The sequence below is a fragment of the Pipistrellus hanaki genome, assembly GCF_964339955.1.
Source record: "Pipistrellus hanaki genome assembly, chromosome: 11".
NCBI lineage: Eukaryota > Metazoa > Chordata > Mammalia > Chiroptera > Vespertilionidae > Pipistrellus > Pipistrellus hanaki.
In genome coordinates, this window is record NC_140513.1 from 40,012,726 (window position 1) to 40,031,795 (window position 19,070).

The 19,070-nt window shown below is 41.5% G+C and overlaps 2 protein-coding genes across 2 annotated transcripts in view; both read right to left on the minus strand.

Moving 5' to 3' along the window:
• The window catches only part of PIP5K1B (phosphatidylinositol-4-phosphate 5-kinase type 1 beta), a 280,318-nt gene that overhangs the window by 214,675 nt on the left and 46,573 nt on the right, over positions 1–19,070 (minus strand). The gene's annotated exons all lie outside the window — the stretch shown is intronic.
• On the minus strand, positions 2,038–3,480 carry PABIR1 (PP2A Aalpha (PPP2R1A) and B55A (PPP2R2A) interacting phosphatase regulator 1). Its single transcript, XM_084898902.1, has one exon. It carries the CDS (start codon positions 3,476–3,478, stop codon positions 2,453–2,455), a length of 1,026 nt encoding a protein of 341 aa, XP_084755028.1. The 5' UTR covers positions 3,479–3,480; the 3' UTR covers positions 2,038–2,452.

The window sequence follows — 19,070 nt, forward strand, 5'->3', positions numbered from 1 at the left end:
TGGATGAACAGGATAGAAATAACATTTTAAGGAGAAGGAACAATCTATCAGAAGGCACAAACACATGGAAGTGAGTGGCATATTTAAAGAATATCAAGTAGTCTAGTGTTTGCAGTAAGGATGTGTGTTGGGGCAGGATGAACAGAGGATTAAAGCTTCTAAGAGTATGGCCAGTTCATTAAGACAAAAGCAAACAAACAAAAAAACACATCTTCTATGCTAAAGAAAGTATTCCTTAGACTGTAAGAAATGGGGAAGCATATAGTTTTTAAGTATGAGGGTGAAAAATCAAGTTCCAATTTTAGGAAGATCACATTAAAGGCAGTGTGAAGACTGGGCCAAAAGAAGGAAAGAAGATAGGCTGGTGGATCCCTTCAGCCAGAACTTAAGCTACATCGGCGGCAACAGAGATATAGAAAGGAAGGGATTTTAGATTCATTTCGGAATTAGAAAGGACTTGGTGATTAAGCTGGATGTGACAGGGAAAAGAAAAAGTCAAGGATGCTTCCCATGGTTTCTAGTTTAGGAAACTAGATAGTGGTGACATCATCCATGTAGGCACTTCAACAACAGGTTCAATGAGAAGACAATACATTTTGCTTTGAGAAGTTGAGATTAAAATACCTCTGGTAGCAGGTGAAGGTGCCCAACAGGAAGTTAGATATATGGGTTTGTATTTGAAGAACAAGATCAGACATGGCTATTTGAATACTATCACTTACAAGAGAGAATTTCAAGCCTCTGCACATGATCTTACCCTCGACGTAATTTCACTGAATTCTTGAGGCAACTGTTAAAAGTTGACCAGTTCCATTTATTCTTATAGTTGTAAAAATTCCACATAATTGTTAAAGTCTCTGTAGGCAATAACTTAAAAGCTAGAGGTGTCAGATTTCCCCCCTTCTTTCCTTCCTTCCTTCCTTCCTTCCTTCCTTCCTTCCTTCCTTCCTTCCTTCCTTCCTTCTTTCCTTCCTTCCTAGTTAAGGATGATATAAGAAGTATAATATAAAACATTTTGGCATTAAATATTTTCATATTTTGTCTTAACTGTAAAAGGCAAATAAACAAAAACAAACCCCCCAAAAATTTCACAATTCTACCTTTATCAAAACCTAAGTCAAACACTGATTTACCTATGTGACTCTCCACTGATTTTCAATTGCAAGTCATTGGCAATTAGCTGACATCCCCAAGGCATTCCACTCCAGCTGTAGTTTTAATCACAGAGGTTCCTGAAACAACTCCACTGTCCTGTTGCGGCTCACAGTCAGAAATCCGAATCATACTGTACTTTTGTCTAACTGATGATGCCCTAGTTTGGTGGGAGGTGGAGAGGAAGGACCAGTTGGCAAGGAAACAGCCACTTCCTTCCTGAGCCGGGGAAAACTAGGAAAGTGACTGATGGGCAGAGCCAAAAAGCAGCCAAAAAATTGCTCTGGCTTCTTGTTGGCAACAATATCCACTGTGGCACAACTGGGTGTTTTAAAGCTTAGGAATGATGGGGAGTTGTATCTGCCTGGATGCTCTGCTGAAGCTCAACAGGCTCCCCACACATTTTCTACATTTGAAAAGCATTTAAGTGTGCAATGGTTACAAAGAATCTGGCTTCCATCTACGTGCAGTGGGCTAAGGCTGCAAGACTTAACTTTAGTTAACTTTAGTATTATACCCAAGAGATTGCATTTTCTGGTAAAAAAAAAAATAAAAATCCATTTTCTGTAGAGTAGTTATATTTGTACAACTTATTAGAATTACTATTAAATTTCATTTGGAAATATTTTCTTAAATAGGTTTACTTTTATGTTTAGTTTTAAACGGTTTGTTGCAAATGTTTATATTTTCTTTTATCATTCCCCCTCCCATCCACTTCTTTACCCAGAAAATTGAATATCCAAGGATTCCTGAATAAAACAAGACAACCACTGGATTGATATAACTAACATATTTTAAAAATAGGCGTAAATAGTAAGTTATTGTTCATCAAATAGAAATTAGCAATCACTAAAAATAACATTAAAAATTAGTGTGGGCATGAAGTATGGAATTTTAAAACATCAGTTTACTGCACTGATTAATTCAACATTTATATTTGCATCAGAACTTAATAATCCCATAAATAAATAGAGCTCTCAATTATTCTTTTTAAAAAAATCAAGGGATAACATATGTATTTAGACATATTAGCAGCGTAAAGATGTATGCTTCAACACACTTATTGGGAAAACGTCTGAAAATATTACTACACTGAAGTAATCCGCAGGAACCTGACATAAAAGTTCTCTAGAATACCAACAGTTCAGGAAATTCCAAAAAAGGAAAAGGGTCAAATAGGAAATAGCCTCAAATTAATCGACAAAGTTCAGTGCTTGCTCCAACTTGATTTTTCTCTCCATTGCAAAAAATCAACAACAATAAAACAAAACAACCAGAGTCTCGGGGATAGGTGGGTGAGTCACTTAGATGAAAGTTCATCTACTGGAATAAATGGAGAGGCCGCTTGGGCAGGTGACACCGGAGAGTCGGTGGTAGTGCTGACTTTCGCTGGTGAGTTACAGGAAGATCCAGTACTGCTGCTGTTTCCATCCAGGGCATCAGAAGAGACACACACGCCGGGATCTGACAGCTGTGCAACGTCAGAAGAGAGCATGTTGGTGATGCCCTGGAAGAACCTCTTTGGCTGATAATCAGTTTCCATTTCACATTTCCTTTTCAAGGGTCCCAGAACACTTGGTCTGATGCAATTGATGGGGCTCTGGCTCCTCCGGGTCGTAAACCGGGTCGTCGGGCTGGGAATCGGACTTGGAGGCAATCCGTTGCTACTCACAAAACTTTGCAAGGACGGCGAGAAGCACTGCTTCCCGATCCCCCGGGTGGGGGACGGCGCCGGGGACACCGGGATGAAGTCGATGCGCTTCGGGGAGGCGGACTTCTCCACGTCGTTGTCACTCAGGCTGAAACTTTCCTCCCAGGAGTGGCTGATCTGCATGGCGTTCTGCACCTCGCGCTCGTGGACGGTCTCCCGGTTGATCAGGTCCATGCCCTCCTCCTGCTTGATCTGGTGCAGGCGGCTGCTGTGCATGCGGACCGGGGAGGCTGGCATCGGCAGGCCGTGGCGGCTCGGGAACGTGGTGCTGTTGCGCCTGACGCTCGGCGCCTCGGCCTGGAACACCGGCGAGGTGTCACTGAGGCCGTGGATCAGAGGGGCGCTATTAGACCTCCGGAGGGCCCCGCCGCCGCCGCCGCCGCCGCCGCCCTCCGCCGGGCTCCCGCCCGCGCCCGGAGGCAGCTCCAGGTCGAGCTCCATCTTCTCCTGGGCCATGTCGGAGGCCAGGGAGGCGGGGCGGTGCTCAGTCAGAGAGCGAAGGCTCCCATTCCCCGCAGTCCAGGACCGCCGCAGGCGCCGCCGCCGCCGCCGCCGCCACCACCACTGCCGCCGCCGCCGCCGAGAATCTGTCAGCGGCCTCGGCGGTCTGCGCATGCGCCCCTCTCCGCGCAGGCGCCCTGCGAGGTCTCTCGCGGCGCCGGCTTAATGCGTCAGAGCTGCGCCGCGGCCCCAGGGAGAAGGGCGAGGAGTAGGTGGTTCTTATGCAAATAGCTGCTGAGCACAAGCTCGGTTTTTTTTTTTGCTCGTTAATAAAGTGACCATACTCCGGAGTATATATATATATTTATAAAATAAGAGCTCCCAGAGGCCCGTGTGGCGTGGAGCTGCGGGATGTCCTGTGCATTAGCATGTGGAATATAACCCCAAACTGAAAACAGTCCAAATGCCCACATAAGCACGCCAATGGATGAAGACAGTATACAACGGGATTCTTAACTCTGAGTTACAGTATAATGTTGAATGAAGGAAATCAAACACAGCACAGTACAACTCTATGACTCCACTTGAATGATATTCAAGAACAGCTGACGTCAATCTATGGAGGTCGGAGTTAAAATAGAGGTTACCCTTGGGACCACTGACTGGAAGGAGCGCAAGGAAATGTTCCATAACCTGGATCTGGCTACCCAGGTGTATACATGTGTAAACATTAAACTGAATACTTGAAATGTATATGCTTTATTGTACATGATCTCAAAATGCTATTGTTAGACCTCAAAAATGCTATTGATATAAAGAAAGAGAATGGGAACTTGGAATGTAAATGGAGGACAGAAAATAATAAGAATGTATTTCATTGGAAGAAAGGCATTTTGTTCAAGCATTAACCATGAGCCTAACTTTAAATGGAATGCTAAGCTTCTAAATCTCTCTGACACATAACAGTGAAAGCACAGCTACCTGGCCTTGATAGTAGAAAGAACGGAGACAGGAACACCTGCATATGTACATGTACACACACACACACACACACACACACACACACACACACACACACATCCCTTTAGCTACATTTCCCTGGGCCCCTAAACACCAATAGTCTCCAGCAGCCTCGTATAAGCCCTGGATACTTGTCTGAAGCCAGTTACAGGTCACCAGCAGAACCACCAGCTCTCCTTGGTCTTGTTCGGACAGAGCCCACAAACTTATTTCTAAGAAGGCATGAAGGAAGGAATGAAGCCCCTTTTATAGCCTTCGACTTTCTCAACAGCCATCTTTGTGTTCATTAAAAAATGATTCTGCAATATTCTCCTAGCATAATTCATTAAATGGAACAGAGCTAAATTAACACCAAAGCAGCTCAGTGGGAGCAGTTATTACACATGGGAAGAAGGAGTTTGTGTTTAAGGATATGATTTTGGCCACAAGGAAATTACTTGTGATTGTAATGGAAGAAAAACAGTGTATGATCTTAGAAACTGTTATCAACTACTCACTCCGAAATTATGGAGAGTCCACTAAATGCAGATGCTCTCCGTAGTATTCACCCTTGAGTTGCTTGATCTAATCCTTAAAGCAACAGCATGGAATAGAAAAATCAAAGCAGACATTTATAAAGGGGCTTCTGACCCCTTTCACCTTTCAACTTCTATAGCCAATAAAAATCATCACACCACTGCCATGAAGCCACCCATCACATGGAGAAGGAGAGAGGGAGAGAGGGGCCTCAACGACCTGATGGAAGATGCTCCCAGCCTAGGCCCTCAGCAAAGTTCAAGTAAACAAATGTGAATTATAGTTACTTTGTTCAGTTTTTTGCAAAGGAGAATATATTAAAAACTAGAGGCCCAATGCACAAAGATTTGTGCAAGAATGGGCCTTCCTTCCCCTGCCTGCCAGCATCGCCTTTGCTCCAGCCAGAGCCACCTTTTCACCTTCCCAGGCTGCCCAGAGGCCCTGGCAGCTGGGGTGGTGTGGAATACCCTCCTGGCCGCTCAGCACCTGGGTATGCAAATTAACCTGTCAGCTTTGTTGGGTTAATTTGCATACTCACTTCTGATTGGCTGGTGGTATGGTCAATTTGCATCTTATTATTTTATTAATGTAGATAGCCTCTAGTCCTCTCCTCTTCTACTGCCTTTTTAAAAAATTTTAAATAGAAAATCTAGTTTATATCATTTGTTCCTCACTGATTCTATACACGTTAGGCAGTGTCCATTTTGGTGCTTTCTTTTTGGCATTGAACTTCTCCTATGCTAAAAACCAAGGTTGTAATCGGTATCCTTACATGCTTCTCTCTGCTCTCTTTCACTTGAAAGATTAATGCATCTGGCAAGAAGGAAAAAGGGACTGATGCTACATGGATAATGTATCAAGTTAATTTTAAACCATGCAACAGTCACACATATAGTTGAATTATATACTGAAGGGCTCAACGTGTGAGTGCACAAGAACTACAGCAAAAAAGTATGAAACCTGGAGTCAGACTACCATACTTCCAGCCCTGTAATCTGGGACAAGTCTGCCAACCTCTCTGGGCTTCACTTTTCTCATTTATGAAGTGGGGACACTACCTCTTTGTAAGGATCAAATGACAGAATATACATAATAGGCCCAGCAAACAGTAAAGGCCCTATACAAACAGGGTTCTCTCTGAGGCTCAGCAGTTGAGCATCCACCTAGAAATCAGGAGGTTATGGTTGTAGACCATTTGATACCTGGTCAGGGCACAGGCCTGGATTTCAGGCTCGATTCCTGGGGGGTTTAGGGGGTGGCATGTAGGAGGCAGCCAATCAATGATTCTCTCTCTTATCACTGATGTTTCTATCTCACCCCCTCTCTAAAATCAATAAAAATACATTTAAAATAAAATACTCAGTGCTCTCAACATAATACGATCCCACCCACCTTCCCACACTCTCACCAGAGGGCTTCCTTTGTTCTGTTGCTTCTAGTTTCTCTAGAAGAAAATTCGCTCTTCAGCTTCTTCCCTGAGACCATAATGATGTTTAGAGGCATGAAATTCTGTGGTCTGAAATGTATGAACCCGAAACGTTCATACGTAATCAGGTAGACAGTTTCCAGCAAGGAAAAAGAAGAAAAGTCATACTATTTAAAAATGTTACTCAGTAAGTCTGTCTAAGCGATAGATCTCATTGGGCAGATAGAGGCCACCGGTCACTGAAAATGTGTCTAGATCAGTGAATGCCATTCCCTTCAGCTGTCTGTGAATCCCCAGCGGCAGCAGCCACCCTCCCTGGCTGCACTGGACTTTTCAATGGGGACTAATCCCAGGGGTTTATTCTTATGTATTCATTTGAAACCCGGTTTTGAATGACGGCTATTGTCCTTCTTGGCATACACTAGACCGCACGGCGACACTCGTTGGGCTATGCCCGACAAGTTGAATCCAGCCTCTCTCAGAAAAATGAGGATAATGAAGAAAGTAGGGAAAGATTCAAGATGCTTCAACAATTGCCATTTCTCTAGATGTGTCTTTCTCTCCACAGAGCTGATACTCGGTAGGTATGTTTTGAGGAGCAGGTCCAAGGTTCCAAAGACATTTGAACCCACTGCCCCAACATGCAAGATTCCCAAGCTCCCATAGATGCATTAAGGAAATATAAGGCATGTGCTCTCTCTCTGTATTTGGCGTAAGAGGGTGGCAACCGCACACCCAAGAGCCACAAAACCTCTAAGACACTTTGAGCGTGTGAGGTTTATTCCTGACAAAGGGCAGTGTATCATTTGTTCTCCTTTAGCCCATCTTTACAGTAAGATGACAAGGAAAAACAACAAAAAGGAAGAATACTAATGGCAGGGGCACTCTAACGCCTCCTGTTTTATCCTAACTAATCTCTCAACGGAATGACCCTGTAATGCAGTATCCTTCGCCTTTTTCACCTGCAGCTTCATTTGTTACCAGAAATATATGTTTGCCACCCATGGAGTTCGGCCATCGGAAAGTTCCCACTTGTTAGGAAGTGGTATAGGTTTTCTTCTTGACTCTCCTTTTGAAAATGAAAAGTCTAAGACAGTGGTAGGCAAACTCATTAGTCAACAGAGCCAAATATCAACAGTACAAATCTCAAAATTCCTTTTGAGAGCTGAAAACTGACTTCTGTGCATGGGCCACGAAGTTTCAATCACGCTGTACATGCATGTTAGCACGTGGTATTCTGTGGAAGAGCCACACTCAAGGGGCCAAAGAGCCGTATGTGGCTTGCGAGCCGCAGTTTGCCGACCATGGGTCTAAGACATTAGACTTCTTTAGCCCTTAAAATTAAGACACTTCTCACCAGACAATGTAGCCACTGTCACCATCATACAATAGCAGCTTACTAAGCATATCTTACTAAGGGCAAATATGTCCGGTATCCCTCCAGGTACTGTGTGTATATCAACTTATTTCATTTCTATACCAGCTCTAGGATTACTATCCCTATTTTATAGACAGGGAAAGGGAATAACAGAGGCATGACCTGAGTTGCCTGAGGGGACACAGCCAGGTAAGTGGTAGAAGAATTAAAGACCGACCATAGGTTTGGCTTCAGAGGCTGAGCTCTTAATCACTACCCTCTGCTGCCTCTCATGAAATCCACTTGGGTTCCTCAAACCTACCGTGTTTCCCCGAAAAAAAGACATCCTCCGAAAATAAGACCTACTTACAGGTTTCCTTCTGAGTGAAATATAAGGCATCCCCCCGAAAATAAGCACCCCCCCCAGGCTAAACATGAGAGATTTGATCCACTAATTCTGAAAGAAATGGAATCACAAGAAATTCACCAGGAAATTCAGGAATTGGATTGTTATGATGATGTTCCAGAAGATGATGACATGATTGTCATTGAATAAATGAGTAAATTCATGATACTGTAGGATTCACAGTTTGTCTGGTTTGTGTTGACAACTACCGTACTACCGTACTGTATACAGATAATAAATTTCCTTTATTTTCATTGAACAATAAATGTGTACCGTATTCTTCTTCATGGAAAAACAAGACATCCCCTGAAAATAAGACCTAGAGCATCTTTGGGAGCAAAAATTAATATAAGACACTGTCTTATTTTCGGGGAAACAGGGTACCATGCTTGCGGTGCTCCAGGTTATCTTTGAATAATACTGATAGAGTTGACATGTACAGGATCATGATCATGCTTATCAGAAAGACAGATGAAGGGTACATATAATTTCATGGACTTCCACATACATCGCCGTTACGCAATTAAGCAAGCAATAAATGCCCTATCTTCCCCCAAAGCGATCATGAAAACAAGTGCTAATGATTAGAAACAAGTGCAGGATGTAAGATCTGTAAGGGGAATTTAGAAATCACCCACACTATTATCAGCCAGGAAACTGAGGTTAAGACAGAGCCAGTGATTTCTTCAAGGTCAAAAAGGCATCCAGGACAGAGTCAAGGTGTTTTATTAAATTAGTAGGGATTCCTTCCTAACATTTGATTCCCTTTCACTTTAAAGTCTCTCTCTATAAGCAAAAACACCCACTATCATGGTTTTAACTCTGACCGATGTGCTGATGTCTGTGAGGTTTATATTCTTGGATAGGGCTGACCTATCTCATCTAGATGGTCATAAATAACTACCTATGAGACATTCCAACTGTTTATTCCATCAAACTCACCCATGAAGAAATTCTCTTCTCTCTATGGCACATCTACTACTTCTCCAGAGAATGAATTACACAAAAATCTCTTAAGATAATCACATCAAAACTCATCATATTCTAGCTCTCTCCTCTCCTTCATAGATCCCACATAACCCATCACTAAGTCTCTTCAACTTTACCTGCTTAACATCTGACAGCCGTCTCTTCCTTTCCATCTCTATTACCAAGCATTCTATCTGCTCCCAACTATTTCCTTAACTTCATACGAGTCTTGCTCATTTTAGGATGACTCCAATCCTAGCCAAGGTGCATAAATGTTGCCAGAGAAAATGTTTAAGAATAATCTCATCAGGGTAGCCCCTCTGCCTTTTGCTAAGATTCTTTCATTAACCTTCCCCAGTAGAGCAGAAGGGCAGGGGGACAGAGAGGAAGGCAGACTGAAAAAAATAAGGGCAGAAATGGCGGGTGTGGGGAGTGGCTAATCCTAACATCTCCCCAAAGCTCTAGTCCCTTCGAATGAGAATGCTACAATATAGTATTTAGGAACTTGGGCTCTGAAATCAGAGAACCTGAGTTGAAATCTTAACTGTAACTTCTGCATTATGTTCTTTGGGTGGGGGGAAGAGGGTCAAGTTACTTACCCTCCTTGAGATTTAGTTTCCTCATCTGAAAAGAGAGGACAATAGTCTCCTCTGTTAAATAATATAAGCATTAATTGAGGTAATTGTTAGGTCTGATCAAATAATTGAATTGATACCCCTACCGCAGGAACTGGCTTTTCAAGTCATTTCACTATGGACATTCCCTTTGCTGAGAACACATTTCACTTGTGGTGTCCACATTCCATTATCTCCCCTCTGGGTATGCATCAAGAGGTCTCCGCCCAGAAAAAAGCCTGCCAAAATTCCTTTAAAAGCTGCTGACTCCCATCACTGGGTGCTGGAGCCATCCAGTCTCAGCCACCGGATGACAGAATAAATTCATAATCCCTCACCATCCTGGCCTCGTGCTTTCCTCCTTAGGCTACCTAACCATAATATTCTTGACATGAGCATTTAGAACACAGCCAGACATGAGATTTCTCAAAAACAGATACTGGAACCACAACCAGTACATCTTATTTAACTAGACTGTCATCTCACCTTTCTTTTTTATTCAAGGCACCAACCTCCTAGCAAGCTTCTTATCCAATATTTGCTGAGCACCACAACTATATGCAATTCAATCTGAAGGCTGAATAAATCCCAGTGGCACGGCTTCTCCACTAGAATCCTGAGATATTTGAATTCCTTTATGCCCCAAAGTGGCCAAATCTGTTAGGATTACGTCTCTATGGAGGGTATTATAAAGGTGAAAAAGACCCAAGGGAAGTTGAGAGTCCAGAAAGGAAGCTGCACATTATTAACTTTAATATAGGCTGGATTTTGTGTCCTCAGCCCTTAATAAGCATCAGAATCATCTGTGAAATTTTGAAAAACAAACACAACAGAGCCCCAATATAGAGATTCCCACTCAGTAGGCTGGGGACAAAGTGCTGGCATTTTTCTTTTTAAAATATTGTCCGAGTGACCCTGAGGTGCTCCAGAGGTTGGATACTCCTGGGGTAACAAACATAAGTACTTATTAAAGTCCTAACAGTTCAGATGATGAAGAGACTGCTTTCAACCCAGTGAAGGGAGAAGCAGATGGTTTATGAAGAACCCTTGATATGAAGCACCCAAGGGAGTCCATTTTAACCTAATCTAGAGCACAAGAAGTCATGTTACCAATAGTACTAGTTGAGTAAGACCTTAGAGTGAAAATTTTTGTTTTTCTGTTATCTGGAATTCTTCCTGTCATTGTTTTGAACCCAAGACGTTAGAGCCTCAATAAGTTGGAAAGGACTGATGACCAAAGGCCAGGAAAGAGAGGAGGACTTGCCTCCCTCTCTAAGGAGCTGAGATATTTTGCCTGCAGAAGGCCCCTGCCAAGGGAAGAGAGAGCTGAAATGAAGTTGCCGGCTTTGCCAACTATATGGTACCTGACATTTGAGAGACCAGCTTTAAAAGAGATTTAAAGTGACACTAGGAAATTTTATTGCCTAAGAGTGAGCAGAAAATTTCCTAGGTTTTCATCCAGTACCAGAAGTTGACCTTTCCCACTGAATAAAATTATGGGGAGAGGCAAAAAAAAAAAGAGAGTTCTGATTATATCTCAAGTGTGCTGCTTCTTACACATATAGTACTTGTCAAGTGTGGCAGAATGCTGGAGAAAATAAGGACTGTGAGACAGCCAAGACGGGGCAGAATAAGTGGAAGTTACACTCCCCTCCTCCCAGGATCAAACTAGAATTACAACTAAATTATAGAACAATCAACGTGAATAACCAACCAACAAAGACTAGCTGGAGAGAAGTCTTATCACTCCAGATTCATGGAAGAAGCCACATCAAAACTGGTAAGAAGTGTAGAAACGAAAAAGGGCTGATCCCCCACCCACATGTGGTGGTGGAGAATCCGGAGGGGTAAAGACTCAGTCTTAATGATGTGTCCAAGAACAAAAAGATTTCCCTGGCTAAAAAGAATTCTCCACATGCTTCAGAGTTCAGAAGGAAGAATGCACTGGGGATCATGTAGACAACCAGCAATTCCCTTTGAAGACGGGCCCGCAATCTTTTAACGTTAAAAATAACACTTCTTCAATTTAAAAAATAAGAGGGGGGAAATTTGGATGCATTATTGGGTATGAACAAGTAGTACATTTAATTAAGCCAAGTTTTCTTCATTTTTTTCACTTTTCCCAACAGGGTGACCCGTCACCAACTCCTAGAGGCAGGCATTGTTTTACCACTAAGAGCCTAGCAAGTTCTCTGGTTCATTATCAACTGAAATGCTTCCAAAGGCCACAGATAGATGGAGTGATAGCACCAAGAGAAAGAGCATGTGCACCTAGCTGACTGAGAAGTCCCTCAGCATGCACAGGAAGACAGCCAGCTCTGTTCCAGCCTCTGTTGCTCTTGCAGAAAAGGACATGATTCATTGCTGGAGCTTCTACGTTTTCAAGAGAGGCTGAAGACCCAGGCTTGTGAAAATGTGGACTCTTGCAACTCATAGGTGTCAAATTTAGAAAAATTAAGAAGCTAACACATTATGTAGGCCTGATCACAAGAGTATACAAGCTGGCTTAGGCTCAAGCTCTAGACCAGTGGTCGGCAAACTCATTAATCAAAAGAGCCAAATATCAACAGTACGATGAGTGAAATTTCTTTTGAGAGCCAAATTTTTTCAACTTAAACTATATAGGTAGGTACACTGTTATTAACTTAATTAGGGTACTCCTAAACTGGCCTTTGCTATAAACTTAAGGGGCCAAAGAGCTGCATGTGGCTTGCCAGCTGCAGTTTGCTGACCACTGCTCTAGACTCCTGAGAACCCATTCCTTTCTGTCCTTACTCTATAGTCTCAGCCTTTTCCTCCCAGGATTGTCATCCCCCTTTGCTTTCCAAAATGTCCTTTGTCATTTTTATTTATTTATGATTCAACCAGTGGCCACATGCTGAGCGGGCAGCAGCCTGCAGTATAGGTGAAAGAATGCCCTGTAGTGCTTTGCTTGGGGCTTGCTTTATGTCATGTGCGTGTGTCATGTGCGTGTGAATGCCGGTGGGTGACATCTCTGAAACCTATCCTAGTGGGTGATGAATACACCCAGTTCTTCCTTTCTTCCCACCTGTATCCCTGCCAGCAACATTATCACTAGCCAGGCATCTGACTTCTCATGCTGTTTCCAATAATTTTCCTTTTGATTCTCTATTTTTTAGGTATGCACTTAAAATATCTACAAATAATACTACATTTGCAACTTCCACTCTAATGTTTATATATGTTATCTCCTGGCTGGTACTTTCTGAGTCAGGTTTATAAAAGTGAGCATTCTTATCATACATTAAATTTCAACTGGAATGCTTCTTGTGTTTCTCACAAGATATCATTCTGGTTTGGCATGAGACCATAGATTTAAAATAAAGCAAAAGACATAACTAATTCTACTTATTCTAAATGCACCAAATTTTATTGGTTTGTTTTTAATCAGGATTGTGTGTTGGATAATTTTTTTCTCTTATCATAGATTGATTTGTTGTTGTTAATCCCCACCCTAGGACATTTTTCTATTTATTTATTTATTTATTTATTTATTTATTTATTTATTTATTTATTTTGAGTGGAAGGGATGGGGAGAGACGCACAGAGAGAAACATTGATGTGAGAGAGACACATCAACTGGTTACTTCCCGCACACGCACCAACTAGGCTGGGGATTGAGCCAGGGATCCAGCCTGCAACTAAGGTATGTGCCCTTCACCAAAAACGAACCCTCAGCCTTTCAGTCCAAGGACCCATACTCTAACCATTGAGCCAAACTGGCTAGGACCATCTTTTCCATATTAACGAATACATATTTACATCTTTGATTTCAATGGCTGCAAAGTATGATTACACTGACTTTCTTACTTAAATTCCTGACAATTGGGGATCGGTAGACAGGTTAATTTTTAACAATGATTTCTAACAATGCTGTGTTGAACATTACTTAACATTTTGCATGCTCACATCCAGTTGTACTTGTAGGACAGATTAGTAAAAGTAGAAGTGCTAGTCAAACAGGTACATTTAAAAACATTTCTTTGCTTGTAAAAATGTCTATATGTCTTATATTAAAAGATCAGCAAAGAACAAAGTAAAGATTTCCCACAATCCATTATGCAATGTTAGCTTCTGCTAACATTTTGTAAACTATACATCCACCAAGTCAGTGTACACTCATTTTTCAACCATAAATGAGACTATATTATACACTAGATTGCAACTTATTTACCATATCATGCTGTCTTTTCCTGCACAGCATCATTCTATATCACTATGAGATATACAATGGATGAAATAACCATACTTTGATTATTTTTCTGAGGGAAATTTGAAATGTCTCCAAGTGTTTGCTATTCCAAACAATGCTACAATAAATATTGTGTTATTTTTTGCCCCATTGTTCAATTATTTCCTTAGGCTAAATTCCCAGAGGTAGGACTGCTAGATCAGAAGTGATGAACCTCAAGGCTTCTGATGAACACTTCGCCCTTGAGAAAGTCTACATCAATTGACACTCCCAACAGAGTCCAAGTATTTGTTCTCCACATCCACATCCACTTCAACCTCAGAATATGGTGCTTCTTAGAATTAGATAATAAAAACGTGGCTTTTTTTTTTAATTTATTTTGTTGCATTTTCAACATTATTGACAAAACCGGGCTTTTTTTTTTATGTGCTTTTGGCCCTGTACAGTAAGTTAGTAAAATCACTTTAAATGATCTATTCCCTCTCTATAAACAAAATAGCCATATAAATTACATTTCTTTCTTAAAGCCTTAGGTCCTATTTTGCTAGAGGATTCTTAAAAAGAAAAAGAAAAACATGCCTTGCATTTTTAGAAATAGCTCTGGTGCTCTTGCTGGAGTTTTGCTTTAAGTTTATTCCAAGTAAGGAAGAACAACCACTCTCTCCATGTTGTATCTATGCAAATGTGTACACCATCATAAAATGTTTTGCTGGAGCAGAGAGTTCGGAACAGCACAGGTATATCCCTGGCTTTTCAGTTCAGTGTAAGAATTTTAATAAATATCTCATTATAATATAGCCTTAGCTCTAACTTTCCATGGAACAGACTTGCCAGAGGCAAGTTCTGTTTCATCACCAACATCTGTAATCTCTGAAACATTAAAATTTAGGAGTGCAATCTTTCTCAGAGCTTTCATTTTTTATTTTTTAAGCACTTTCATTTAAAAATAACCACCCGTTATGAACAATTGTGATTGATTTCCTATGGAGCAAAACATGGTGAACATTCACATTTTTTAAAAAAATAGTTAAGAAGAAATGACCTGCAAGTGAATTCAAGATAATGAACCATGATTGTAGCATTCTACCAAAGCATTCTGATTTAAACATTTAAAGACAATACGAAGAATACATATTCCAAAAGGCAGTGAACTTACGTGGCCCTTCTCCACCTTTAAAAATAAAGTTCCAGTTTTATTTAAAAATGCTCATGCCAAACATGTAAGATGCTCCAGTGTTTTGTTTTGTTTTGTTTTTAATAACTGTCATTAAAGAGATCCAGGTAATTATAATTCGAAATGTATAATCTGTTTTGGGGGATTCATTGATGTTAGTGACGAAAGAATCACATAATGAAGGTGAGGGCAAGACAGAATGTACTTTACCGAGCATAACTAGAGCAAATTTTCTGTCTTTTTCGCATTATTATTGTTTTGATAAAAGATCTGCCTGAACTTGGAATGCTTGATAGAATGCATAAAATAACATTATAGTATTAAATGGAAGTATAAAATCTAGTAAAAGAAATGTATATTCCTAGCGCATTCAGTAAAAAGATACTAAACTTCTAAAGTCCTATAATAGTACTTTGGTAAAAAGAATGTTTATTTCAAGAGACAAATCTTATCCTCCCAACACATTCATTACAGCACAGGTCTCCAAATACAACAGATTCCAACATCTAGTGCAAGAGATGATTAAAACAACAGGCTAAGAAAATAAGATGATTCGAGGGAATTGAAAGGCCATTCCAGCCCTGGCCGGTGTGGCTCGGAGCTCAGAGCGTCGGCCTGAGCACCAAGGGCTCTCGGGTTCGATTCATCACCCAGGGTACATACCCGGGTTTCAGGTTCACTCCCCACTCCCAGGCATGGGCTCTTGTGGTAAGCAACCAGTAGATGTCAGAACATCCATGTCTCTGCCCCTCTCCCTCTCTCCTTCCCCCTACCTCTCCCTTCCTTCCTTTCTCTGAAAAAGCAAGAGGAAAAAATATTCTCAGGTGAGGATTCACAAAAAGGAAAAGAAAAAAAACGCCATTCCATGTCATTAATAATACTGTGAATTCACCCACAATGATGGGCTGAACTGACGATTCCCAGAAATAACTCGCTATTTAGCTCCTAAATGTAATGAAAAAAAATGACCACTGTGGAGAGTGTGTATTATTGAAACTACGTAAACCCCATTCAACAGCAGCCACCCTTAAAGAGAAGCAGGTGACGCTGGGAAGGCGTGACACCTCCTGAAAGCCCACAGAAAACCAAAGCGATGATGACAAGAGAGGCTGGGGCAGGGGTGTGTCAGAAAACAAAGGGGCTATCTGTCAGAGGAGAAAGCAGAGAAAATCAGAGAGTCCCCACCATGTCCAGAAGAGATGGTGCCTGAACTCTCGTCTGGCAGACACACCTGTGCTCGGTGAGCTGGGCTGATTCACTGGGTCGGGTCGGCATCCTCTGTCAAAACCAGCCCTTTAAAACATTCATCTGCATTCGCTCTGACTCCTCCTCCTCACATAGGAGACCGTGTCATGTTGACAGGGGAACCGGAGAAAGTTTACCGGTTCACGGGAGAAAGACACAGGTTCCTACCTCGTTGCCATAACAATCCCATCATGCTGCATGGTTTCCATGGGGGACACACATGGACGAAGTGACCTTTTTCTCCGTTGGTCTCTGGTGGTTTTGAGTAAGACGACTCAATTCTCCAGGGTCTAATCAGCCTTGCAAAATGGTGACTACCGTCTATAAATCTACCAAGCTACAAATCACCATTTAAAAACAAAAAAATCATTGGACCATTTCCCTAGGCCAACAGCATTGTGTCAAAACTCCTCGGCAGGAGCTATGCAGACCCTGAATGTTTATCCAGGCTCCTGTATAATACCAAGCTTGTCGTCATCAACAGCTGGCATTGACGCGCTTTATATGTCAGGCCCTGTCCTAGGCATCCTATTTATGGTATCTCATTTAAATCAAAAACCCACGAGGTAGCTTGTGCTGTTTTCTTCGTTTTGCTAAACAGGGCATCAAGGCACAGAAAGGTCAATGCTTGGCTTCTTCACATTCCCCCATGAATGTCACGCTCCAGTCATACGGAAATACGTGCGCGTCTTGCAAATGCCGTATGCCTTGGCACACCCATGTTTCTTTGTAGACTGTTGGCTTTTCCAAGAACTGTTCAACTTTTCAACTGACCATTTCCTGTTGATTCTTCAAGACTCAGTGTAGGGAGGGCCTCATCTGAGGAAACTTTCTAAATACCCTAAGTTTCCTAAGAAAAGTTAGATGCTCCCTCTTCGGTGCTCATGGATGTACCCACTCACACACAGCATTAGAATTTTAAGAGTCCATTTGTGAATCTGTTCTCTCCGCCACTACCTCCCCCGCACCAGGCTACAGGCTTTCTTGTGGGCAATGCCAGGATCACTGAATAAGGTCTCAGTCATTCATTGAACAACTCCAGGGGTGCCATTCATATAAACTGCAGAGTGGCATAAATGGCCACTCCTGGGCTGTGCAATATGGCAGTTCTAATAGCATCCCATTGCCTCCCAAAGAATCTGACACAGAGTATGCACTCATAAACATTTTTAAGCGACTGACTGGTTAAGACAGATCTCACCATAAATGTGAAATGGAGGTTAACGAGTGAGGTCTCCCAACCAGTGTATTACCCTCCAAACCAACACTTAATAAGGTAAAGTCTAAATGACACTGTCAACCTAAAGAAAGGGCTAGAAAATCCATGCCTGGTCTCCTCTACCCCAGCTTCTTGTACAGTTCCTCTAAATGCTGAAAGTGAGTTTTGATTTCCCTCTATGCCTCTGATAATGATATAATAGTCTGCAAATGGATGTGGCATTTTCACCAGAGATGCAAATAATTAGAGTGAGAGGCAGTTACATAAATCTACCCAAAGAGTTAACTGAAATGCAAATTAATACCATCCAATTTTTCTATTTTAATGAGCATGTTCCCAAGGACATGATGATTCTATATTCGGAAAAACAACATTCCACAACTTTCAACCACCTGCTCAGCAGAGAGAAAAAAATACACACTGAACTTTGGCAAAATTTATTATATCTCTGATTAGAGATTTTTAAAAAATGCTCAGGCAATACACCCCTATTTCTTCATAAAGATGCGATATATACCTTCCCACAGATGAGAACACAGCCGTAGGTAAAAGAACCTTCTATATATAACTAGCTTTAATACACAGCGAGAGGTTGAGGCAGGTGTCTATGAAAAGAAATTATTTGGTCATTCAAGGTCACTCCTTTGCCCTAATTCCTTTAATTGACTCCTGTCTTTTATTACCTAATGGTTGTCTCTAATTCAGAATGGGGAAATAAGAGACAAAAGTGACTGGCTCTGAAATCACTGGTAACAACGATGAAGCCACAGAGATATGGCCATGCACGGTAGGCAGAAAAATGGTCCCCCCGAAATGTCCACATCCTATCCCCAGCACCTGTGACTATGTTGCAAGGATGGCAAAGGAGACTTGCAGATAAAATTAAGATTGCAGATAAAATTAAGGTTGCTAATCACTGGCCTTAAAATAAAATTGATCTGTATTCTATATTAATCACAAGGTCCTTACATGAAAGAGGGAGGCATAAAATTTGATGTCTGAGTGATGCGAAGTGAGGAAGGCTAATACTGGCTTTGAAGATGGAGGGGGCCATGAGCCAAGGAATGATGCTGGCCTCTAGAGTCTGAAATACACAGAACAACAGGCTAGAAGGCAGAAAGAAGCCCTGCTGACACCTTCCTGATAGCCCAGTGGGACCCATTGGGGCTTCTGACTTTCAGAACTAGGAGGAAATGAATGTTTGTTGTTTCAAGTTACTTGCTCTGTGGGAGTTTGTCACAGCAATAATAGGAAACATATACAGGCGATTTCACTTGAAAGAAGAGATTATTTCTATAATTTCTATGACATGTGAACATTTATTCCCCCAAAGGAGAGCTAAGAACCCTGGCAAATGACCATATTTGATGTGGCTATTCTCTTCTCTACTTCTCCACTCTCACCTAAATTATATACCACAAAACAAAACACTTCATAGCTATCCATTTTATTACTTTTTTTTTTTTTTAATTTTCACCTGAAGATATTTTTCCATTGACTTTTCCTGAGGCTGGAAAGAGAGGGAAAGACAGAAAGTGATATTGATGTGAGAGTGTGTAACTGAGGCAAATTGTTATTCAATTACAGTTCACCTTGATACTACTTTG